Consider the following 25,263-nt stretch of genomic DNA (forward strand, 5'->3'; position numbering starts at 1 on the left):
GTGAACTGGAGGTGCGCCTGCACGTCAGGGAAGTTAGCTCCGTGTGCTTGCTTCTGTGCTTACATTTAGGCCCCTGTGGTTTTTGTCGTTATAGTTGGAAGGAGAGAGCTGTAAAAACCTTCAATTTTTACAGTAGATTTTGCTTTTACGGTAGTATTTGCTTTTTCCTCTTTTCTCCCTTCTTACTTTGGAGACTGGAGTTGCATGTCCTCAACTGAACTTGGTAAACTCAGCTGAAGATAGTTACAGAGACTTCATATTTCTGGTTGTGAGCCTAGCCTTTAATGGCGGAGCCATCTCTCCAGCCCTCTCTGGAGACTTTAAAGAGACTAGAAGCAGAGATGCATTCCCCCAGCAGGCTTAGCATGCACTCATATGAACATCAGGAGGGAGTCAACAGAGACCTCCCTTGGGGAAGGCAGTCAGGGCAAGCTTGCTGCCTGTCCGGAACTAGCGTGATGCTGGGATGCAATAGACTGCAATCTATACATTTAATGTGAGTGCATATATATATATGTATGTTTTTCAGTCATCAATCCTTTTACACCCTCATTCTTAGGATTGCTCGAAACACTTAGATGGTGAGTATACGGTTGGAGGGGCAGAGTACTGTGGCTCAGATGCAGGGCCAGCAGTATGCAGATATTAGGGAGGATGATAGATGTATGATGTGTCGTCAGAGTCCTTGGGGAAGGGTGTCTCTGACATGGCCGAGCTAATACTCAGTTACAGTTTGAAAAGAACGACTTACCCACATCATTCATTTGACTTCAAATGTGTGATTATTTTCCTTAGCTTCAAACTATCTAATTCACATGATAAAATATTCTCTTATTATTTAAAATGTCCCAAGTTTAAAAGGCCACCATTTTAAACACACCTTTAAGGTATGCCCCCAAAGGATGGCAAGATGGTTTGGCAGGAAAGGGTGATTGCTGCCAAGTTTGCTGCCCCGAGTTCAATCCCTGGTACCCACATGGTAGAAGGAGAGAAACAAGTCCCGCAAGTTCTTCCCCAACGTCCAGACGCAAATAATTAAGTATAATTTTAGACAAAGAAATGCATCAGCGACATTAAACTCGGGAAGCCGGGACTTTACTAACCTCATTGAAGGAAGGGTGGCTCAGTGTCCATGGAATTTCTAAGATATGCAGTGTTCCATAATAATCGGCTATGGCTATAAACTGCTGCTTCGCTGGAGGGTTAGAAAAAAGGAGAGAGTCAACAAACAGAAAGTCCTCTGAAGAGGCTAAACGCAAAAGCTATTTTGTTGTGTGGTTTCCCGAAGGACCTGCTGTGGTGGCCGCGCTCTTGGCGCTCCGTCAGGCGCCCATGGCTGGACTATGTAAATACCGACAAGTCATTATTTCCAGTTGCTGGGATGAAAGCTAAAACCCCGAGTCTTTGTCAGCTTCCTGCCACCTCAAATCTCGCTTTCCTGGTGTCTGTCTAAGGAGAGGAGCTGATAGCTAACTTTCTCTGCCATCTGAGGAAAGCCCACCTGAGCCAACACAGCAAGAGCTGAAGGATCGTGCTGTGTAGACATGTTTCTGAGACACAGCTCGAACCACGGTTTTCCTATGACAAAACACTGAACAACAATAATAATAATGAACAGAGTGAGAATGCTCGTTCCCCAAGCTTCCTGGATGCTTCCCTCTTCTTGCTTTCAGAAGGTCTGGTTCAAATTCCTGAATGCTACACTCATAACCCTGCCGGTACGAAGCCAGTGTTTTGTACCAAGGGTAGGAGAACAAGCTTTGCTCGCGCCTCATGGCTAAGTGGGAACCAGGCAGATGCTCTAGAGATCCTGAATGAAGCCTGAGTCTCTGGGTGGGGTGTTTCTAGAAAAAAATCATTGAGAAAACCTTGTGCCTATAGACTTTTGGAAACAAAGGGGAAGTTCTTCCAGTAAAGACAGGCATCCTGGAGTTACACAGAAAATACTATTTGAGCCAAAGAGACAAATTAGAAAAACAGGCAGAAAAAAAAAACAAACAAACAAGGGAATAAATTACTTTTCTATAGCTATGTCCTTGGATTTCTGCTTGTTTGGTAGGTAGGATATTGCTGTTTACTCATTTTCAACCCAGACACTATGGCTTAGTAGATCTATAACCCTAGAGAGTTTTGTGATGCCGTGAAGGGAGGTGCCTGACGTGGTCATTGGGAGCGTCACTAAAGTACATGATATTTAAAAAGCTGACTCAGTATTCCTGGAAAGAAATAGCCAAAAAGCAGCAAAAATTTAGGACCACTCCCTCATACTCTGTGAAGGCTAGCAGATGCTTCCCATTTTGTGGTTCAAAATCAGCCTCGGTTGGACCTGATCAGAAGTCTGAAAAATCATGGCTGAGGAGTCCAAACAGTGAGGGACACTTTTGGCGTTCCCAGAGTCCGGGAGCAAGATGGAGAGAAAGAAGGGAATGTTATTGGAGAAACTAAGGGAAGCGTGGGGATCAGAAGGCACGGCCAGTTGGAGGAAAACACGGGAAGAGGGAGGGCCTTTTCGGGTGTACGCCCAGCCCAAGCGTTCCTAGCTTCTCCAAACCCGTTGCTCGAAGGATTAGATGAACATACTGGAAAAGGTCCAGGGTTTGATGTAGGTGATCATGGTGATGCAGATATTCTGGGACTGGGCCGGCTCGTGGGTTTTCTCCAGGAGGTCCCAGATATCGACGTATCCATCTTCTCGGCCGATGTAGAATACGCCAGGCCGCGTCAGTGACCAGTGCCCTGCTGTGTACCTTTTCGGTGCGCAGCATGTCTGAAGGAGCGGTCCAGTCTAAACACAGTGTAAAGGACACATTGAAAGCTTTTGCTCTGACCCAAGGAAAATTCAATCTTTTTTTTTTCTCTAAAAGTACAGCTCAGTTGGCCATTATTACTTAACCATAAGTTTATCCCACTGGGAGTCTTACTTCCTTTTGTTGTAGGGTTTTATTGTTTTAAGAGAAAGACAGACAGAGAGAGAGACAGAGACAGAGACACGGAGACAGTGGTGCACGCCACAGTGCCCATGTGGAAGTCGAAGGGCGTCTTTGTGGAACTGGTTCTCTCCTTCCACCCTTAACCACTGGGCCATCTGGTCAGCAATGTTGTGGGCTTTTATATAGGACAAGCTATTTTTCTCTCTCATATATTTTATAAGCAACCTTTTTCTTTCTTGTTTTAGTTGGTTTTTAGAAGAGATTGAACCTTCCAATTTAGTTTCTGGTCCTGATATCCCCATTGCCTCTGAAAGTAGTTGGTTTTTAGAAGAGATTGAACCTTCCAATTTAGTTTCTGGTCCTGATATCCCCATTGCCTGGCTGTTTCTATGAGGATCTGTGGACAGCAGATTTGAGGAGCATGTGAGGCTGTTTCTCCTCTAACTTTATCTTGATGACAGAGACCTGTTGCCCATGGAAACAGTCCGAGCATCCACAAAAAGCAAACACAAAGACGACTGTGATGATTTGAATATGTATCTCCCACAGACTCACGGTCGAATACTTGGCTCACTGCTGGTGATGCTGTTTGGGGGATGGTCTGGAAACTTCAAGTGGTGGGACCTAGCTAGAGGAAAGCCTCGCCTTTGAAGCCTACACCCGATCCTGTGCCTCTGCTTCTTGTCTGCGGAGAGGTGAGCATCTTTGTCTGCATGCTGCTTTGACGTGGGAGGGACGAGAACTAACTGAGCTACACAACCACATACCAGTCAGGCAGGCGAGATTTCTGCTCCTTTAAGTTATTGCTGAGGGGTTTTCATCACCACGGCCCAAAAGGAACTAATGCAGCTGTGCACTCCAGCTGCAAACCAGCAGCAGCGCCCGCAGACTTTTCATAAGCCAGTCTAGATGGCTGTAGCTATGTTTGGGAGAGACTCTCGGGCACCAAAGCATAAGGGAATCATCATTTCCCCCCTTTCCACCATGAGATAATTTGCTAACTTGGGAAAGTTGTCTCAGAGGAAAGAGATTGGAATATGCTTTACGCTACTGGCATGTCCACCTACCCATGAGGTATGTCCAAGTGTCCTTTATAGTTCGGTGACTAAAACAAGGCATGGGATTGTCTCCCACAAGTCAATTCCATGCATAGGAAACCCTGTCATGAGGACAGAAGACTGCCCAGGCCTGGTCACCTCCAAGCCTTTCTGTCCCCATTCTCTCAATACATTTAGTCTCTGATGGGGGGAGGGGCTTTTGGTTCCTGCCAGTCTTCTGAAAATCATACCAGAGTTCGTTCTCTTTCTTCCTCCCTCCCTCCCTCCCTCCCTCCCTCCCTCCCTCCCTCCCTCCCTTCCTTCCTTTCTCTCTCTCTCTCTCTCTCTTTTTTTTGTTTTATTAATTTATTTTTTGAGACAGGGTTTCTTTGTGTATCTTTGGAGCCTGTCCTGGAACTCACTCTATAGACCAGGCTGGCCTGGAATTCACAGAGATCCACCTGCCTCTGCCTCCCAAGTGTTGGGATTAAAAGTGTGCACCACCATCGCCGGGAGAGTTTTCTTTTTCTACTAAAAAATCCTTCCTCCTTGTACAAACAAACAAACAACAATAGCAAAACAAATGAAGCCTTCATTATTGACAGAAAGTTTGTGGAGATTTAAGTTTAATTTTTAAGCCTTCAGTTTTATTCAGTGACACTCCGTGTGCAAATGCTGACACACGTTTCTTTTTAGAATTATTTATATGAATTAGATATCTGGGGGGGGCTATTTGGTGGGCGAGCATGTATGTTCCAGTTGTGACACACATATGTGCTCTGCCTCTTGTCCCTGTTCCTCCAGGTTTTCACAATCTCATATTTCTCTCAAAGGGGCATAGTAATCCAGAAATCCCACCAAAAAGAACCAGTTTGCCCTGCCCTGCTTCACTGGATCTAACTGTTTTTTTTTTTTTTTTTTATTGTTTGTTTGTCTTGGCAGTCTTGCTCCCATCTGGCAGGGCCCATCTCTTAATCATGACCAGATCTTACCAGTGCACACATGTGTTTGGACAAGCAATGCTCGGCTGTCCCTGGGCCCTCAGTCTACAGATGCCAGCTTCCTGAACCTGCCAACATGCTGCTGGCGCAGAAGACAAGAGGCTGCCCAGTGATCCCCGGGGCTCCTCTAGTCATCAGGGTCCCACCCCCTGCTTTACAAGGAGGAAAACTCAAGTCTGAGGAGCTGCCCACAATAGATATTCTCGAGAACAAACACTATTGGGTTGGGTTCGAGAACAAGAGCCTTGCTGTGCTGTTTACTTCCTCTCTGGAAAGAAAGCCACGTGGTGGTGTTTACAAAGACTCCCAGTGGTTCTGCTGAGGAGCTAGAGCCAGGCCATCTGTTCTCATTTCTCTATAAAGTGCCCCACGGGCATGATGAACTAGAACAGTCATTGCTCCCATTGTCTTTCTCAGTAACAAAGGCACGCCCGCCCACTCCGTTCTGCGGGCAGCTTACCATGACTTCTTCCTTCCAGATGGCCACGTTCCAGCCCCCAATAGTGAGGATGATGTCGTTGTAGAAAGGGGACCTCTGAACAGTGTGGACAGCCCCATCATGGACAGTGTAGAGGTTTACAGGTTTCTTAGCTGTGGAAGTAGACAAGGCCAACTTTGGGTACATGGTCTGTTACAGAAACTTGCCTCCTGGGCCACTTCTCAATGCCACGTTCTCCTTCATTTACCTGTTTGTCAGTTCATTCAGGGAGTTACTATTTGTGGATTGCTTACATATACAAAGGTCTTCGTGTGGGTGGCTGGACATTGGCTAGCTAGTAACTCAGTGTGGTCCTGCTCTTGAGTGGCTGACAGTCTAGTGGGAAGAGAAGATATCCAGTAAACAAATCCTCCAGCAAGTAACTCACTAGGAAGAATGACAAGAGACACTCCTAACTTAGAATGATTGGGGGAAGGAATTATTTAGGTCTTAGTGAAGTTGAGTGCTAGAAGTTTCTGGTGCACATTGAAGGACAACATACACAAAGTCCCAGAAGAGGAGCGGTAAGTGGAACCTGGAACCACAGGCATGAGGCATGAATAGACTGGGTTTAGGAGGATCAGACTGTGCACGGCTCTGCAGGGAAAAAGAGTTCAGATGGAGGCCAAAGTGCAATGTCTTTGTATGAGTCCAGCTCAGACCCAAGGCTGTTTCCAAAGCTGCTATGGTGGGAATGGGTTAGAGGCAGGTGGAAGCAAGATGGGGACCCAGTGAGGACTTCTGTGGTAGTTTAGGGGTGTGTGTGTGTGTGTGTGTGTGTGTGAGAGAGAGAGAGAGAGAGAGACAGACAGACAGACAGACAGACAGAGAGACAGAGATAGAGAGAGAAGAAAGGGAGGGAGAGAGAGAGGGAGGGGAGGGAGGGGAGAGGTGACTATAATTAATCCACAGTAAAGGAATGGATAATCAGGACACATTTGTGGATCAAGATATGGAGGCAGCTTGGCCAGGCAGGGAGTGAGGTGCAGTGCTAAGAGCAGCCTGATTTCTGACCAGAGCCACAGGCTTGAAACGATTTCACTGATTGCAACTAACAAAGGTAAAGTTCAGGTGCTGAGACCAGAGCTCAACAGATCCTCGGCCACAGGCCTGGGGGGCTTCTTGCCTCTCAGGTCCCTGCCCAGTACAGGGTAGGGCCTGGCTTTCTCTCCCATCTGCCAGGGTTGACCTGAATGTTCTTCATTCCCTGCCCCAGACTCCAGGGATGACCATAAAAGCAAAGACCTACGGGGCCTAAGCTGCAATGACTCTATCTACACTAAAACTGCAAATTGATTCTGCAGCTCATCATTTTAAAGGTATGTGAGGGCTGACCCCCCCCCCCCCCGTGCCTCAACACTGAAGGGATATTAAAGACAAAGGGACCTCCCAAAATTATAAATCAGGGCTTTGAAAGGCTATTTGTCCATCCACATTCACGGCACCACCATTTGCAGTAGAAGAAAGGTGGAAATAACCGTGGATGAATGTCCAAACAAAATGTGGCCTAGGTAGGTGATGGGATACTATTCATCCCGGGCTGCAGAGATGGCTCAGTGGTTAAGCACACTGGCTGTTCTTCCAGAGGTCCTGGGTTGGATTCCCAGCTTTGGAGCAGATCAGAACACCGTGTTTCTATTTAGAGGCAGAGACGTTCTAGTAGGAAGGGGTCACTATGCTCCTGTAATATTCTTCCCTCAAGAGCAGAGACCCTAAGACCATTTAAGAGATGAGTTGTAACTGGGAATTGATATAACCCCTTCCCACCATGAACATCCAGAAGTCTAATCCCAAAGCTGTTCACCAGAAGGGATCAGCGTCAGGACTGGAGTTTGAGGTCACAGGCTCAGGTGTAGCTTCCAGGCAGAGGTGCGCATTCAGAAAGCGATAAGAAACCAGAACTCTCCACTGGACCTCAGGGGCTGGAAAGCGTGGACATTTCCTGCTTCTGGCCAAGGACAAAAATGGAATTGTTCGCCTCAAGGTCCTTGCCCCTAAAGTGACTGCCTGGTTCCTACTTCCGGTCCTCGTCATTATGTTCACTGACCCCACAGTGGTGTCGTCAGGCACCATCTGAGGCTGCGAGCAGAAGTCCCCGCCCTTTGCGGTGACACAGCTCCCTGGTGTGTCCAGCAATGGACCTGAAAAGTGTTGGGATTTATGACTTTCTTTGCTTTGTTGCAACAAAAATTTCAAGAACTTTTTGGGAAAAAAAAAAAACATATTTGAAAGGGAACTTCGGGTGGCTCAAGTCTGTGTTTTCAGACCATGATCATTCTCATTCTCATTTGGCTCTCGAATAAATTTTCTTTTAGCCCCTTAGAGGTGAGAGATGGTTTTACATTAACAGTGGGTTGCAGGATGACTACAAAGGGTTAAAAAGAGTGGGGTTCAAGAGGTCTCAAGGGTTCCAAGAAACAGGAGAGACTGAAGGAAATGTGGCCTGTGGGGGTGAGCTGACTAACCGAAGTTAGTCAGAAGTCAAAGGAGCTGTTCTGACTTGCTGGCTGTGGATGCAGGCTTCAGGGTCAGAGTTGAGCTGTCCACTTCAGTCCAGTTGCAAAGGCAAAAGGGTAGGGCTGGGTCCAGCTCAAGGGAAGGGAAGAAGGTCTAGGTGGGTGGACAGGAAGGCAGGTAGCAGTTTTATCTAGGAGACCGTATCAGACGAGAATGAACTAAGCTGAAGCCCCAGGCATAGTCTGGGAGTTCCCCGCACGGGGTCCTTGACAGGTCTGGAGGAGCCATGGTCTCTGCAGGGCTCAGTACCTCCCTTTTGGGGCATGGGGAGGGCAGGTGAGGGAATTACAGCCTTTCCTAAGTCTGAAATGTCTGATAAGTTCTTGGGGCTAGTTTCCCTGATTTTTTTTTAAATTTGCCCTTGTTTCCTTACTGTCCCAAGTCACCCTGATACATTTACAGGGTGGCACTCTTTCTACTCTCACTGATAATAATTTATCAGTCTGTGCACTGTGTGTGGTACCAGACAGATGCCATTTGAATGCCCATCACGCTGCAAATGTCATCCTCCATCCTAAAACTCACCCCCAGGCTGAGTGTAAGAGGAGTCTCGTCGGTCGGTCAGGGCCTGGTCTGAAGGGCCACTGCTTTATACAACATAGAACAGACTGATCTCAACAACAATAATAAACTAATAAGAATGGTGGCTCTTCTGGGCAGGAAGCAAGAGATCCTCTTTCTGAGGCTTCATCTTGAAGAGATCATAGAACTCATATTTCCCAGGCCTTCTTGAGTGATCTAGAAAATTCCTTGTAAGGCAGAAGACGCATGAGACAACTAGGGGCTTTGTTTCTGTGGATGTTTTTGTTTGTTTCAGGGTTACCCTTGAGGAAGTTTCCCTCCACACTGTCTCTGAGTGAGCAGGGCTGTCCTGGGGCCTGGAAACCCTCGGAAACTGTCTGATCAGCTATGACATTATCCACAATGGTAAGGTGGGTTGTTGTTAATATCATCCTACGCTAATCTTTTCTTTCTGGTGTCCTTTGGAAGACTAGCGTGACTTTCAACAATGAACGGAGCTGTCCTTAAGTTATTAAATGGAGTGTCATAGCCCCCAGGCCAGGTCGGGTAAAGACAATTATAACAAAATCAAAAGGCACAGACTGGCGGCAGACTGCCTGCATTCAAAGACTGCATTGCCGCCCAAGGCAGCGATCCCACAGGGCTGCTGTGACAATGCCAGGTGTTTAGCCGTGGAAAGTGCTGGAAGGGTACCTGGCATGTGTATGTGCTAACTGCACAGTTTAAGGGTCTTCTGCATACAATGGTTTATGCCAACTGTCCTCACTCAGATCTGCATCTCTTGACTTGGTCCTTGGATCATGTGGAAATATTTAACGTGACCCCCACCCCCATCTCATTTGGGGTAATCTGCCTTTTTTCCCCCTAAGAGGATGGAATTCTCCCGCTTGCTTGTGTAGAGCTAGGCAGATGAGGAGGGACAAAGTTGTGGCTGCTCCCTCTGCCTTTGCCCAGGAGACATCCTGGTGTTTATGACAGATGCAGGGTGGGAGCTCACAAGGAAAGCATCTGCAGCCCACGGACTGCCAACAGGGCACATGGATTACAACTGAGGGCAGCTGCGTACCAATCCTCCCACCCTGCAAGCATTATTCAATGGGAACAGCAGGCTGGCTCAGCGTTGCCTGTCTCATGACGCTCCGCTGATGGCTTCAGGAGCTCCCACGGCCCTGGGCTAAAGCTCTTCTAGTTTGCTGGGAACGGACTAAATGCCAATGAATGAGAAGCAGCTCCTTTCCATCCTGACCACCCATATCCCATTGGCCAGGAAATGTTGGCGTAGAGAGCCTCACATCGCCCACGTTTTTCGCTATGTGGCTGTGACCATGCCTGCCTGCTAGTCCACATTGCTCTTATTAGGCCGCTGTGACTGTGCATCCTGCTTCCGTTAGGACCTCCACAGGCAATAGCCAGCTCCGCTGGCCCAGCCTCTACTCTCTTGCCAGGCGCTTTTTCTAAATACGGTTGGCTCTGGAAATCTCATTGATACTGTCAGAGTTCTTTGTCCCTGTGGGCTGTTGTTGACCTCTGGGTTGCTATGCTGTGGCCCTGAATTTTCCTGCTTCCTTTGGGTTCCCTTGCGCTTGCCCTTGTTGCTCTGTGGACAAGGAGGGTCTTTCCTCGTTTAATCTGAAAAGTCTCCACCCTTCAGGACTGTGGTGGTTTGAATGAGATGACTTCCATCTGCTCATACGGAGGTAACTATAAAGGACAGGACATGTGGCCTTGTTGGAGTAGGTGTGACCTTTAGGAGGAAGTGTATCACTGGGAATAGGCTTTGAGTCTTCAAATACTCAAGCCAGACCTAGTGTCTTTCTCTCTCCCTGCTGCCTGCCAGTCCAGATATTGAACCCTTGGCTCCTTCTTCAGCACCACGTCTGCCTGCATGCCCCCATGCATCCCGCCATGATGACAATGGACTAAACCTCTGAAACTGTAAGCCAGCACCGACTAAATGTTTTCCTTTATAGGAGCTGCTGTGGTCCTGGTGTCTCTTCACAGCCGTAGAACATTGACTAAGACAGGACTCAGCTCAACTGCGGGTCCAAGTGGGACCATTTCTTAACAGCCCAAGAAAGAAACTCTTCTCTGGGCTTCTCCGGCACTCTCTCTTTGCTGACAGCCGTAACACTAGCATCTGTTTGCCTTGCCAACAGGGCACTTCCTCCTCATCTCCTCTCACCATTGTCCAACCCACAGCATCAAACTGGAATAAAGGTCATTTAAAATAAATGACTGGTCCTCCACTGCTAAATAGTTTCAAAATCTGGCTGTAAGAGGAGATGGGACTCCAGGAGCATGTATGAGACCAGGAGGAAGTCACGTTTGCCATGGCATTGAATCCTCTACTGTGGGTCACAGGACTGAATGGTGCCACCATGATACATAGTGTCTGCATGCAGCACACATGTCCACATGGGCATCCCTGAATGAGCTCATAAGTATAGCAATACCCCCAAAGCTTCACAGATGAAAGGAATACAGAGAGGTAGAAGGTGGTCTTCAGAACACATGCGGTGGCTACACTCTTGATCTCACGGCACTGGTAATTACTGGCATAACATCAGGGCAAGCAAGGGAGAGCTGACCCACGAGGCCCCATTTCTCCTGAGGAACTATAGGCAGATGAAGGTTTTTAGTCAGGCAGGGGCTCACCAAACCCTGCTGCTTCCTGAATATCTGAGGATAGTCCATGGTAGCTGGAGAAGGTATGACATCTCTTCAGTGATGTAGACACTGGCAAAGAAGGCCATGCTCCTGTAAAGAAGTCTGAACCAAGGACCAGTAAGCAAGCCCAATGAAGCTCATTGGCTCATTAATAAATAAAGTAATAAGGACCAGGTAGGAGGATGAAGGGAGTTGGGAGCAGATAGGAGAAGCTGATGAGGAGTGGTGATGATAAAAATGCATTTTATATGTGTATTAAAATGCCATAAGGAATCCCGTTATTACATATAATTAACATATGCCAATAGCAACAGGAAGATCTTATTAATAGAGAGCTAGCCCATAAAACTTACGCATAAACCGTCCAGTTTCAGAGTCTCTCTCCATTTTCCAGTCTGTGTATATCACTTCGCCTTCCTAGAAAGATAACAGGTTCTGGATAAATGCAGTAAGTTCAGAGGCAAGAGACCTTGTTTTCTGCAGCCCTGGGCTAAGACTGGGGGGGGGGGGCGCAAAGACAAATAAAAGCAACAAGTCACATGAGAATTCAGTGTGCCAAGTGGAAAGAGAGGCTCAAAATTGTTATTACTGCATTTGATTCCAAGATGAAATAAACGCGTTTGCTTTATGTCCACATGGTGATAGGCGTGACCTGGTTGGCTGTGGAGACTGGCTATGCGTGTTTGCTGGCCTTCCTAACTTTCTGACGGTGAGTGGCTGGGCGAGAACAGGTTTGGGTCGTTCAGTGATTTGTTCTCAGCGTTTGAACCAAGTTAGGATGTAACAAAGACCTGGAACAAGGCAGAGAGGAACGATACATCACAGCATTTACCTTTTAAAGCTGAGAACAGGAAGTACACATCTCAGCTCGGATTTAAGGATTGTGCAGCCCGGTGCTAACCTATGGCTGTTTTAAGGAGAGGGAAAGACAGAAACCTCCAATGTGGAGCAGCCAAGGAGACAGTCACACAGATGGGAGACCGAGGCGGTGAGGTGAGCGACAGTGGGGCGAGGCAGTGGGCCCACTGTGAACCTGCTCCAGGTCACCCAGATCCGGGCGACCTTGAGTGTGTGCTCCTCTGGCCTCCTGCTTCCACCTCCTGGGTGCTGAGATCACCCATGTGTGCTCTCAGGCCTGGTTTATGTGGTGCTCGAATGGAGCCCAGGGCCTCATGCATGCTAGGCAGGCACTCGGCCAACTACGTCCCCAGCCCATTAAGGAGATTTCAGACCTGAGTCTACAAGGCATCTCAGTCAAAACTCTTAAATACAAGTGAACATAGTGAAACATGAAAACGCCTTCAGGCAGCAAACATGTCAACTAAAGGTTATAAAACTACAGCAGTGTGTGTGTGTGGGGGGGTGTAGTTTAAAAACCAGACAATTCTAGCTTACCTCTGTCCCCACAAAGAACTTGGTGCAGAAATCATCTATCGGCTTGAGCATATTGGTTAACCCAGCCTCGAGGTTGTGGTAGGGGTTTATTTCGGCTGCCTTCAGGGCTCTGATCTGGTTTAACATCTTGTCTTTCTGAAGAACATGGATAGAAGAAGTACCTGTTTAGAGAAAAAGACATAACATATTTGCCGTTGCTTGCCACACGCATCTATTACGTTCGTCCCCTTCTCAATAAGGCATCGGTTAAGTCTGAGACTCAGCAGGCTTCAGCTTAGCTGTAACTCCCCACCTTTTCAGACCACCACCAACTGTGTCATAATGTATGTATGTATGTATGTATGTATGTATGTATGTATGTATGTATATATATATATATCGCATTAGAGCTGAGTGTGCAAGCAGCATAAGGGACAGCTGTTCTGGAGGCCGACAGACTGGGATATTTTTTCTCGTATTTGATGTTATTTTACTTTTTTTTTTTTGCAAAAAAAAAACCCCGCTACTTTATTTAGATCTTTACCTAAAAATGTAAAAAGTTTTTATTGAACTGTGTCTAGGGGCCACTAACTTCCGGGTCCTAAGACGGTGGACAAAAGGAGAGGTCTTTGGTCACTAGATGGCGACAGAGTGCCAGAAAACCGAGCGGATTCAACAGGGGCAGGTGAGTCGTGGTCCAAGCCAGGGCTGGATCAAAAGGCAAAATGCCACAGGAAAGTCCTGTGTGCACTCCGCTGGCCAGATCCAGGCTGGCCAGAATAGGTGTGTAGCTGGCAGTGGGCCAAAACCACTATCTAATAAAATTCTTAAAGTTGGCTATTCACCCAGGAGGCAGGAAGTGGCCAACCTTTCTGAGACCCTGGGATTGTGGGTAACATGAACTTTTGTATAGGCCGTGTGTGTCTCTGCTGGGAACATATCTTTTGCTTCTATGATGTGGTTTATCCGAAATGCTTTTCTTTAAGGATAACTTATAACATCATGTTGTCCAGAAAGAAAATAGTCATTTGATGGCATGTCTTCCTGTTTGACAACTTAGGGGTGTGCTACAAGCTACTTACTTTAAACAGGCTTTTCCTTAAGTGCATGCAAATGTATTTGATATCTGCTCCACCAGAATATTAGCTCTGTGAAAGGAAAGACTTATCTTTAAAAAGATTTATTATGTTAAATTGTGTGTGTGTGTGTACACGTGTAAGTGCAGATGGCCGCTCTACGAGAGAGGGTGTCAGAGCCCCGGAGCAGGAGTTGGGCAGTTGTGAGTCATCTGCCGTGGGTGCTATGAGCTGCACGGGTCCTCCAGAGGAGTAGCATGTGCTCTCGCGGGCTAAGCCATCTCTCCCGCTGTGTTCTCGGAGCCTGGGGCTTTCTGAGAGCTTAAGAAGTACTCGTTGATTGAATGTAGTGTGAGCCTGGCGCCTAGCATGTGTGAGGCCCTAAATTCACTTCCCTGCAGCACGAAAGGAAGGAAGGAAACAGGAATTTTAGGATTTATGTTTCTAAAGGCAGAACTTCAACATTTGAAGCAGCAGCTGAAGGCCAGCCAGTACAGGGACTGACGAGTGTGCAACAACAGAAGATCACATCCATGCCTCTCCCTCAGCAGTCGCTAGGACTGAGTCTCCGCGCGCTGTTGCGATTTCTGTAACTTCAGTTCATGACTCAAGGTCTACTGATGTCAGGAGAGAGCAAATGGAAAATTCCAGAAGCACCTCATTTTAAGTTGCCTGTCAGTCTCCTCAGGGCAATGAGACCTGGTGCCATCTGGTTCCATGTGGCTAAGGTGTGAGTTGCCCCTGGGGCAGCACATCCGCTGGACAGGGCACCTGCCCATCAGTCACGTAGCCATCCTGCTAATCAGATAGACAGTGGTGGCACTGCAGAGCTCGGGCTCCAGGGACCCAGTCCCCTTTAACTTACTAACGGTGCCAAAGTGCAGATCAGTGAGACTGGTGAAGCCGCAAAAACACGTCAAGTGAAAAGCCGGAAGCACAACCCAGTACGTTTAGGGACCGATTCATGGAAGCTTTATTCCAGGATACAGTCATAGTGCTGTATTTTATGAATAGTTCCATTGTTAGCGTTTTAATTGTCTTGTTTACAGAGCAAATCTGTGTGTTTGTGTCTTGAAGAGGCTATTGAAGATCTTGGAACTCATCCCTCACAGATGGCAGGACCACTGCCTGCTAGCTTACTGGGCTAACAAAGCTTACAGAGCTTCTTGGAAGTCAGGGCCATGACCCCATGTCATAACTGAGCCTGGGGTGGGCATCACTAAAAATCAGTAAAAGTCTTCTGACCCTGGGCAGCTGGCACACATCTTTAATCTTAGCGCCCAGAAGGCCGGTGGAGCTCTGTGAGTTAGTCTACATTGTGAGTTCCATGACAGCCAAGAATTTGTAAGGAAGATCCTGTTTCAAACAAATCCTACCCAATAATGGACTTTAAACAAAAGTTGGAAATTTTACAACTGAATCCTTGGGGACAAGGCAAGTGAATGAGAAACGCTTCAGCTGCTGGGTAGTTCTGTGCACTTTGTACGTTTCCAGGGCACTTTGCTCTCCAGTCGAAGCACTCAGCAAGCAGACACTCCGAGGGTTCAGGCAGCTTGTGCACACCCTTCCATCACTTTCCAAAGAGGTATGGATTGAGCCAAGCTAGATTTAAAAATGAATTTTCCTCTTTCATTTGGTTTAATTTATCATGGTGCCATGTAGCTGTTAGCTTAAAAATTATAATGATAGAAATTGGTTTCTTTGTGTTTCATAATTGATTTGGCTATGCTTGAGATAAGTTTCGGTCTATAAAATTATTCTTTTTTATAATAATACACATCCCTTAGGTGGGCTTCGCTCAACAGTACATTTGATTTCTATGTTCTTTGAGGCTTTCATACTTGTTTACAATGTATTTTGGTCATATCCACCGTACTCGTTATGGCTAAGATTGCTGGGATGAAACACCACGACCAAAAGGCAGGTGGGGAGGAGGAGAGGGTTCTGCCACTCACAGTTCCATAGGACAGCTCATCATTTAAAGCAGTGAGGACAGGAACTCAAGCAGGGTGGCAACCTGGAGGCAGGGGCTGACGTACAGGCCATCTCAGGGGCTCCTCAAGTCCAGTGTTCAAAACCAGCATGGGCAATAAAACAGGTAGAACAGACAGAGACAGAAAGACAGACAGACAAACCACATACACGCACACACACACACACACATGCAGCACTCTTAGGGCTTACAAAGCTGAACCACAGAATTCTGTGGCGCCCTTTGTGTCTTGATGACTTTAGTACAGGCCATCTCTCTTACAGCTATTATAAACTTGAATTCTTCTTACAAATCAGACTGTTCCAGCAGGTAACTCACATTAGACATAGACAGATATGAACGCACCAAAATGAGCTTTTGATGGATAAAGGCAGTTAGTTAGTTACCTTGTATTTTGCAAAGAAGAGGGTCTTCGCCCAGGCTCAGCTTGGTTGGACAGTGATCTAAGCTCGTTTCCCCCTTAGACAGCTTTATCTGTTGGAAGAACATAAAAGAAAGTTACATGCTTAGCAAACCCTTGCATTTTTTCCTTTACCTGTCCCCTCTGCTCCTAGATGGTAACAAACTTACCTTTTACTTCCCTGCCCCTCCTTTATCCCAGTTACTTTTCCCCATGGAAAGCATCTAAATCCATATTTCTAAGACCATGCAACCAAGGGAAGCTTGCCTGGGCGCAATCGCACGGCGTCTTCTTTCTTTATACGTTTTATATCCATCCCCAAACTCACCTTTAGGAGTTGTGGCTTAAAACAATGATTTAGTGCCCTGATCCCTAAATCCTTCAGTAGAATGAAGCTTCAGAAGGGGCCTGGCTTCTACCTGGATATCTACTGGTCTGATCAAGGACACGCTTTACCCTGAATGATGGATGTGGCTCTGTGCCTACATTGTGTGTTCATGGTCAGAATAATAAATGGCCGTTGGGTTTCTTCCTGTATGGCAATCTCCCCCTATTTTCTCCCTCTGACTGTTTATCTCCTCGCTATGCGATTAGTCTTGGGTACATTTGCATATTCATTTGTTTTACATCTCAGCAAATCTTACCCAAGACAATTTCTTTCCTTTCTTAAAAATTGCTTTAGATTTATTTCACCTTATGTGTATGGGTGCTTGGCCTGTATGTATGTGTGTGCACCATGAGCATGCTTCGTGCTCACAGCGGCCAGAAGAGGGCATCCCATGCCCTGCAGCTGGAGTCAATGCTGGTTGTGAGCCACCACGTGGTTGCTGGAAAGGAACCCATATCATCTGCAAGAGCAGCAGGTGCTCTTAACACGCTGGGCCGTCTCTCCAGCCCCCTCCTCCAGAAATTATTAATATTCTCATTCATGTTCTTTCCCAGCTACCTCAGAAATAGTTTCACCCCTCCAAGCTCCTTCTCTGGGAGCAAACACCCAGGAGTGTCAATGTGATATTCATAAATCAAAAGAAAATATAAACATCAAGTTTGAAATTAGAATCACACATCTAAAGAAAAGATCTCCACATACCCTCCACATGTTCCCATACACTGCCTGGCTATTTTCAAGGTGAATTGCCCACTCAAGTTAAATACAGATGACTTCTCAGCTCTGTTTGCAGCAGTATTAGCCTATCATTTCTTACTACTGAGGTTTAAAATGTGCAGATTTTTCCTATTGAAGTGGGGAAAATTAGCTTTCCTGGGCCCACCTGAGTAGCAACCAATCTTCGAGGAACCAATATGCAGCTAAAGAATCATCACTCAGCTGTTTTTAAATGTAGCTTGCTTATACAGGAAATACCAGCCCCGAGTTCACTGCGATTTGGGTGTCTGTTTGGGTCTAGATCAGCATCAGTCATTATGGGCTGAATGAATGAATGAATTAGTGAACACTGAGATCCTGTGCTAGTCTGAACCATTCTTCATTTGGAGGGTGGGTGCACGGTGCAATCTAGGCAGAATGTGTGGGGTGTCGGATAGAACCACGCCCACGTTGCTTACTCTAGACAGGGGTTTCCAGGACAGATCCAGGTGTAAGAAAGTCGACGGCACATCAAAGGGAATTTCAATGGTTTCTTCTTTCTTTTTCTCTGCTACTGGTTGTTGGGAATTTGTGTTGTTGTTGGTTGTGGCTGTGGCAGTTGTTGTGGCTGCGGCGTTCGTTGCGGCTGTGCTTGTAGGTTTTAGGGGTCTAATATCCCAAAAACATATTGTGCTAAAAGAAAGCTCATGTGATTAGTATTATTATTTAATTAAGAACAAGCAAGAGGCACAATGTCTAGACATCACGGGTGGCTACATGTTAACATGGCAACTTCCTAGTGTTTCTGAAACTAAGCTTTTATGAAATGAGGCCATTCTGTGTTTCATTTCCAAAAAGATTTGATTTTTAACTAATAAGTTTGTGTGTGGCTGCACGTGACTTTGTGCATGTGAATGTGGTGTTCATGGAGGTCAAACAGAACCTTGGTTTCCTGGAGCTGGAGTTTCAGGAGGTGCTGAGTTTTCTCATGTGGGTGCTGGGAACTGGGCCTGACCTCGGCAGGAGCAGTCAGAGCACTGCGTCATCCCCCCCAGCACCACGCTCCATGATTTACAAAATCATACCATGCGTATAGGTGTTTGATTTTCTTTGTCTCGATGGTAATACAGGAGAATTCAATTTGGAAACTGATGACTTTGAAAAGGAATATAAGAGCTTTATTAAGATACAACTCATCTATAATAGCTCATCTAGCTCATCTATCAAAAACACATTTTTAATGATGGTTATTAAAGCCTCCAGGGCCTTTAGTTGAACCCCACAGTTTCTGCTCCATCTAGCTTCCTTGTCATAAATACCATGTCATTACTTTTTGTCTGGACCAAAGATTTTTTGTTTTTGTTTTTTGGATTTTTGAGTCAGGGTCTCACTACATAATTCTGGTTGTCCTGGAACTCACTATACACACAGGCTGGGCTCAAACTCACAGAGATCTACTTACCTCTGCTTCCCCAGTGCTGGGGTTAAAGGTGTGTGCCACCACACTGAGATTTAAAGATTTTTTTTTTAAAAAATAGGACCTTACCATATAGCTCCGGCTGGACTTAATTCATAATTCTCAGGCTCCAGTCTTTTGAGTGCTTTGATTATGAGCTACAAAGCTGTTTTTAATAGTATTTTTTTTCTGGTATTTGGAGGCTAGATAAGCATTATTACTTATCTAGATAAGTATTAAATTTCCCATGTTGTTATGAATTCTTAATTCTATAAATGGGCCGATGCAGTTTTATCTAAATGAATAGCCTCTGACATGTCTGTCAAATTATAACAACACTTTTCTACTGTTAGGAAGCCTTCCGGTCCCATGTGAGATGAACTGAATGTGAACAGCGTATACCATAGATTGACAAATACGGTCTATGAAGAAGCAGATACTGCTATGCACGAATACCAATGAGAAAGTGTAGTTAACTATGTTTTCTATTACGGTTATTATTCTTACCATTATTACTACTGTTGTGTGCACGATGTGTCTGAGCGCGGACACTGGCATGCCATGGGCATGTGTGGTACCCAGAGGACAACAGCTGACAGTTGGCGCTCTCCTCCACCCTGGCTCCCGGGACTCTAACCCAGGTTCTCAAGCTTTTCTGCCAAGGGCTTTTACCAGCTGAGCCTTCTTGCTGGTTCCCGTTTTCTTATTGTTTTCAAATTTATCCCCATAAAAAGCTCTTTTGTTCTCTTTTGGCTCGAAACCTGCTTTGTAGATGACTTGGCTTCACAATCTTAAGATCCTGGCCTACTGGAGCCTCCTGAGCACTGAGACCAAAGGCACACACCACATTGCTCCAGGTCAAAGTTCATTTGTTTTAAATGTCAGCAACACTATACAATTCTCCTTCAGTCATGTTAGGTTATTGCTGTAGTAACGATTATGGAATGAGTGAAGAAAAAGATGGGTTTTAGGAACATCGAAGCAAAAGAGCCTAACTTGCAAAGGGTTTGGGAAATGTTTGAAATGAAACTTACCAATCTGCTGAGCACGTGACCAGCTGACAGTTTATCCCACTTCGATTTTCAAAGACAGAGCCCATTCTGTTAATCTATTTAAAACGTTTGAAGAAAAGAAAATTTGGTAAACTAACAATAATAAGTTCCTTCTAAGGCTGCCTCTGGTTTCCCTAGCCTTCAGTATTTCACCAGGTTTACATGTATGAAGTTCCGAAAGCATAACGACTATTATTAAAAAAGCAAATTCTGAGTAGCTAGAAATGATTTTTCTCATAGCTCTTTTCCTCTTTTAAAAAGTTTTTCTTCTTTTAAAAGATATCATTAACACTACCATAGACATTTGAAATCTGAGTTTTAAGATAAAATACAACTGTACTTTGAATTCTTATCCACTCCTTGTTCACAGAAATATTTTTATACAGTTTTAATTAAGGGTTGATTCTCAGATTCTCCAATTCACAGTGTGAATTTTAACTGCATGTTCACAAAGTATTTTAAATGTTTTATAAAATGTAGGTGATACACATCGTTTAATGATCCACTAGTTTTAGAAATGCAGGCTCTTTCCATTTTCCACTATCGACTGATAACTAAGCCAAATAGTTTCAGGAGACTATTAAACAGGTAAGAGCCATAGAAAAGGGGATAAGTCTCGAGGGAACTGACGGTGACTGGGCATAGTGACAGGTGACTTTAATTCCTCGTCTACATAGAGAGGTCCAGAATAGCCAGGGCTACATAGAAAGACCTGTCCCCCCTAACATAAAAGAACAGAGTCTAGAAGATAAAAGGAAACGGATGGCGTCCCCTGTCAAATTACTACACAGCCTCGCAAGCACACAGAGGATCTCCAGGATCCACTCACGCTCTTAGAAGATCCAAAGTCGACACTAACTACTTGTTAAGGAGGTTAACATGTTCGGGAGTAACTTGTGAGGTTGGCTCTCTCAAATGTATATGGAAAAATGGCTGTCTTGATAGGGTTCATGTGTAAAATAGTAGACAGCAAAGGGGCTTTAGCAGGGTTGGGTGAGGGGGAGATGCTGCGACCAGGCATGCAGGCATCCTGCCAGCCAGGTAACCGCAGTCCAGGCTAACCCACCCTCAACTCCCAACCCTTTCTGGTTGTGTGTGAAATGCCAACTTTCATTGGATCTCTACTGAGGCCACCCTGATGGTCTCAGAGATTCATGACTGTAGGATCTTATATTATTATCTTTGTCAACTCAACACAGCCTAGGGTCAACTGAAAAGGAAGCCTTGGTTGAGGAATTGCCTAGATCCAACTGACATGCATATGGCGTGTCTGTGGAAAATCATCTTATTCCTTGGTGCCTGAGGGTCCAAACCACTGTGGGCAGAACCATCCCTGAGCAGGTGATTGTGGGCTGTATAATTCCATGGTCATGAACGTCTTTAATCTCAGCCCTTGGGAGATAGAGGCAGGCAGATCTCTGTGAGTTTGAGGCCGGCCTGGTCTACAGAGCAAGTTCCAGGACAGCCAAGGCTACACACAGAAATCCTGTCTGGAAAACAAACAAACAAACAAACAAAAAAAAAAAAACCAAAAAAGCTGGCTAAGCACAGTAGAGCTGTCAAGTGGTATTCCTTCAAGGTTTCTGAGTTAAGTTACTGCCCCGATTTCCCTCGAGGAGGGACTTGGAAGTGTAAGCCAAGTAAACCCTTCCCTCTTCTAAGAGGTTTAGTAAAAGCATTGCATTGCAGTAACATAAAGGAAGCTAGAACAAACCCCTGAAACTGCAATACTACTTCAGAAGCTTGAACAAACATATTTTATAAACTAGGCAGGGACTGTGGCTAGCTCAGTTGGTACAGTGCTTGCCGAGTGTGCTCAGAACCCTGGTCTGACCTCCAGCGGCACCACATACACAGGGCATGGTGTACACATTTGTACGCCCAACACTTGGGAGGTGGAGACAGGGGAGTCAGAATTCAAGGCCATCCTTGACTGCATAATAAGTTCAAAGCTGGCCTGGGATACGTGAGACACTGTATCAAAACAACAACAACACAAATATAACAGAATTTGGGCTTGGTGGTTAAGGGGACTGGCTGCTCTTCTAGAGGATCAAGGTTTGATTCCCAGCACCCACACAGCCATCAACACTCACCTCAAATGAGTCTGGCAGCCAGTGTATATCTGTGATTACTTTCCTATGTCCATTTTCTATTGAAGACACTGCACAGTGTCTGATGTACATTGCTTCTTTATTACTGTCTGGTTCAAGGAGAAACATAGGCTAGAGAAATGTTAAAAGAATATTAGATTTCAGAGAGGAGATGGGTGATCTCCACTTCACCGGCAATTGCAGTTAAAATGGAAAAACCCAGAGTGGTATCAGTTTAGGTAAAAACAAATTAGTGTTTCAGTATACCACAAATTTAGTAACAGACTCACCAACTTTCCCTTTCAATGGAGTCCAATCTCTAAACTTCACAAGGATTATGGACCCAATCTATTCTTGAATGAGTGTTTCCATGGGCACAGGGATGCATACCTCCTACCATTCCTCAGGGAGAGCCCTGTGGCTCCCAAGGCTGGAGAACTGGGATTGGAGGGACGTGTGAAAAGGAGGGTAAGTACTGACATGGAGGTTGATTGCTTTTTCCAGTGCCCCTGATGGAGTCCACAGCCTCATGGAACCATTACATTTTTTTTTTAATTTAAAATCAACATTAATATATTTCATACATGTGTACATGTGTGTGGGTGTGCTTGAGTGTGGAAGTCAAATCTCTCCTTTCACCTTCCACCATATGGGTCTCAGGGATGGAACTCAGTTCACCAGGCTTGGGGACGGCACTTTTATCCAATGTCACCCTTTCCTCTTACACATGTGACCTGGCCCTTGGAGAGGCGAGGTGGCACGTGCAAGCTCAGAGCCTGTGAGACAGCACCTGGGTACCCAGACTTTCTGTCCTTCCATCCTAGGCTCCTTCAGGAAAATCACTTTAGGCAAATCATTTGCTTCTTTCATTTTCTTTAACAAAAATATAGCAGCAAAAACCCATATAATCGTGTGCTGGTCAAAGAACCTTGTTTTATTATGTTTTTAGTGACCGCCTCCATAAAAAGTGATTCAGAAAATGCCTACAGACAGATTAAAGAATGGAAAAAAATATTGCCATGTTTCTTGTGCGGAGTCTTTACAAAGATTGGCGACCCTGTTATGTGTGTTTTGCGAACTCTGGAACGGAGAGGAGCATCCCTGTGAGAAGGAAGCTAGAGACAGCCAACCTTGAGAGTGGCCTTTTTACTTCTGCTGCCGCCGGTCTTGATGTTTTCTATGCGGTCTGCGTGCGCTGTGATATCCCAGAGGACGATCTAAAACAGAGAGAAAGGTGAGCGCAGCACTTTCAGGACACAGAGGACTGGGTTTGAGAGACGGCTTTGTAGGAAGCGATTGGTATGGAGCCTGAGAAAAATCAATCACCTTAGGGCATACTCAGATCTAGCTTGAGGCCTACGTAACTCGCGACTTCTAGAGCAGATACTGAGAGAGTTTTCCTCTCTCTAGCAGATACTGAGAGAGTTTTCCTTTCTCCAGCAGATACTGAGAGAGTTTTCCTATCTCTAGCAGATACTGAGAGAGTTTTCCTTTCTCCAGCAGATACTGAGAGAGTTTTCCTATCTCCAGCAGATACTGAGAGAGTTTTCCTTTCTCCAGCAGATACTGAGAGAGTGTTCTCATCTCTCCAGCAGTGTCTGCCACTCCTTGTTCTATGCTCATGGATGCTGTTATTGAGCAAATAAACGCAAGACAAATAGCGGGCACTTCCCCATGCTTTGGTAAGATTTTGTTCCTTGTCCTGCTCTGAATATAGGTATAGCTGCTTCCGACCTGGGGAGAAGCAGAATTTACCCAGATTCTCAAGAATTAAGTACAAACTTCCAATCACGGGGGAGGAAAGGCAGACAAATGATCTTACTTGCCTCTAACTGCTACCTCAGGATTTGTGTGTTACTTGGATGGTACTTCTTTTAAAAACAAGAACAAAGTAGAATATACAACGCCAGGCCAGGGCAGTGGTCAATGACTAGCCAGCGTGTCGGTATACAAGATGGTCACAGACTGCCATTGTTGGAGAACATTGTGCCCCTTTCCACAACATTCTAAAACAAAATCATATCGTTTTTGTCACAGATCAAAGGCACTTCAGACTTTCTTGGTTTAGGGGATGGGTCATTACTACAATCTCAGCAGCTGCTGAAGAAACACCAGGGAGGTGTTTGCTTTTCTGATTTTCCTGCTGTTCTGGAGAAATGTACTGGAAGCTGCTGATGTGTGAATCTAAAGAATTGTCTCAGCCACACACAGAAAGAACAGATGCCTCTATTTTTATTAATGGGCTTGGGTCTCATATAGCCCAGACTGACCTTGAACTATCTGTGTAGCCAAGGATGACCTTAAACTCTGGATCCTCCTGCCTCTGCCTCCCAAGTGCTGGGAGTGCAGGTGTGTGCCCCCATTCTCTGGGGGATCCAATTCAGGGCTTTGCAGTCTCTGGGCAACCCTCTCCAGCTACATCCTGTGCACTAAGTGAAGTTTCTAATTGTCAGACTCACTGATTGAAATAGCTTGAAGCTTAGACCATAGCAAGGCTTTAAGGTTTGTGTTTGGCTTCCCTAATACAACATTGGAGGGTAGAATCTCAATGTGGTATGAAGTATATGTCTTAGAAGAAAAATGAAGGAAACATAGTAAATTCAAGCAATGGTTTCTTTCCTAAGAGGCAGCAATGCTTGTAGCTTATTGCATTGGTTAGTTTTTATTGAAACTAGAGTCACCTGGGAAGAGGGCGGCATTACCTAAGTCAGCACGACCTGTGGGCATGTCTTTGAGGCATTTTCGTGATTGCTAATTGATGTCAAAGGGCACATCTTGAGAGGTCAATGCCTAGCCAAGTGGGTCTGGGCTGTATAAGTGAAAAAAGGATAGATCTAACTGAGTTTTGTTATCCTAACTGCATTATCTTATGTGTATCTTTTTTTGAGACAGGGTTTCTCTGTGGCTTTGGTGCCTGTCCTGGAACTAGCTCTTATAGTCAAGGCTGGCCTCGAACTCACAGAGATCCACCTGCCTCTGCCTCCCAAGTGCTGGGAATAAAGGCGTGTGCCACCACCCCCCAGCTTCCATGTGTATCTTAAGTGCCAATTCCATGATTGACCTATCTTTCTACTCAAGTCATAGCACAGTGGTTGCCATATGGCCAACATGCCTTCCCTGTGCCCTACTGCACCCTTGAGTTCTAAAGTTACCCCAATCAAAACTTCTTACAGCGTCAGTAAACACCTGAAGACAATTCCTAAGTACCTGTCCATTTATACAGCCTCCAGCGATGATGTTAGGGTCACTCGGACAGAATTCAAAGCAGAAGATGTCATCAGGGCTCTCCAGCATCAACTAAAGTCAATCCATGCATCAAAAAGAACAAGAAAATCTATTACATAATATTGAGATGGGGAGAAGTCTAATTTTGTAGCTGTCTATAAATAATGCACATTTGAGCTAGCTCTCAGAGGCACTTTTGTTGAATTTTATCATGGACGTTGGTTCCACCTATGAGATTGCAATCTGCGAAGAAAGAAACCTATTTCCTGTGATATACAACATTAGGAGATCATGAAATAATTTGCAGTTCAAATTTTTCTAAAGACTTGAGAACGTGGCATTTGAGAAAGTTAAGCTT

At 45.5% G+C, this 25,263-nt stretch overlaps 3 protein-coding genes across 16 annotated transcripts in view; 2 read left to right on the forward strand and 1 right to left on the reverse strand.

The window, feature by feature from the left end:
• Syde2 (synapse defective Rho GTPase homolog 2) overlaps nucleotides 1–10,717 on the forward strand; it is a 63,507-nt gene extending 52,790 nt beyond the window's left edge. The window contains exons 7-9 of one of the 3 annotated variants that reach the window (XR_007595030.1): nucleotides 3,480–3,625; nucleotides 6,663–8,890; nucleotides 10,456–10,717. Coding sequence is in view for 1 of the 3 variants with exons in the window: in XM_050160167.1 (XP_050016124.1) it covers nucleotides 3,480–3,581 (102 nt within the window). In the remaining 2 variants the exon portion in view is untranslated. Of the gene's footprint in view, nucleotides 1–3,479; nucleotides 3,626–4,909; nucleotides 5,313–6,662; nucleotides 8,891–10,455 lie in introns of those variants that run through there. The other 2 variants (XR_007595031.1, XM_050160167.1) reach the window with 2 other exon arrangements.
• The window catches only part of Dnai3 (dynein axonemal intermediate chain 3), a 39,870-nt gene that overhangs the window by 2,546 nt on the left and 12,061 nt on the right, over nucleotides 1–25,263 (reverse strand). The window contains exons 11-21 of one of the 2 annotated variants that reach the window (XM_050160168.1): nucleotides 24,888–24,977; nucleotides 22,811–22,897; nucleotides 21,684–21,812; nucleotides 19,570–19,643; nucleotides 17,559–17,772; nucleotides 15,982–16,069; nucleotides 12,548–12,708; nucleotides 11,506–11,569; nucleotides 5,429–5,559; nucleotides 2,581–2,785; nucleotides 1,104–1,195 (exon numbers count right to left, since the gene is read on the reverse strand). In XM_050160168.1, the coding sequence (XP_050016125.1) occupies nucleotides 1,104–1,195; nucleotides 2,581–2,785; nucleotides 5,429–5,559; nucleotides 11,506–11,569; nucleotides 12,548–12,708; nucleotides 15,982–16,069; nucleotides 17,559–17,772; nucleotides 19,570–19,643; nucleotides 21,684–21,812; nucleotides 22,811–22,897; nucleotides 24,888–24,977 (1,335 nt within the window). The remainder of the gene's footprint in view (nucleotides 1–1,103; nucleotides 1,196–2,580; nucleotides 2,786–5,428; nucleotides 5,560–11,505; nucleotides 11,570–12,547; nucleotides 12,709–15,981; nucleotides 16,070–17,558; nucleotides 17,773–19,569; nucleotides 19,644–21,683; nucleotides 21,813–22,810; nucleotides 22,898–24,887; nucleotides 24,978–25,263) is intronic. The other variant, XM_050160169.1, reaches the window with a different exon arrangement.
• The window catches only part of Mcoln3 (mucolipin TRP cation channel 3), a 57,543-nt gene continuing 41,049 nt past the window's right edge, over nucleotides 8,770–25,263 (forward strand). For 4 of the 11 annotated variants that reach the window (XM_050160178.1, XM_050160170.1, XM_050160181.1 and 1 more), the window contains exons 1-2: nucleotides 22,812–22,914; nucleotides 23,244–23,362. Coding sequence is in view for 5 of the 11 variants with exons in the window: in XM_050160170.1 (XP_050016127.1) it covers nucleotides 23,296–23,362 (67 nt within the window). In the remaining 6 variants the exon portion in view is untranslated. Of the gene's footprint in view, nucleotides 8,896–11,797; nucleotides 11,862–13,107; nucleotides 13,212–22,790; nucleotides 22,915–23,240; nucleotides 23,363–25,263 lie in introns of those variants that run through there. The other 7 variants (XM_050160179.1, XM_050160172.1, XM_050160180.1 and 4 more) reach the window with 5 other exon arrangements.

This window comes from Alexandromys fortis, unplaced genomic scaffold, assembly GCF_014885135.2.
Source record: "Alexandromys fortis isolate MF-2015 unplaced genomic scaffold, M_Fortis_MF-2015_v1.1 scaffold_124, whole genome shotgun sequence".
Taxonomy (NCBI): Eukaryota; Metazoa; Chordata; class Mammalia; order Rodentia; family Cricetidae; genus Alexandromys; species Alexandromys fortis.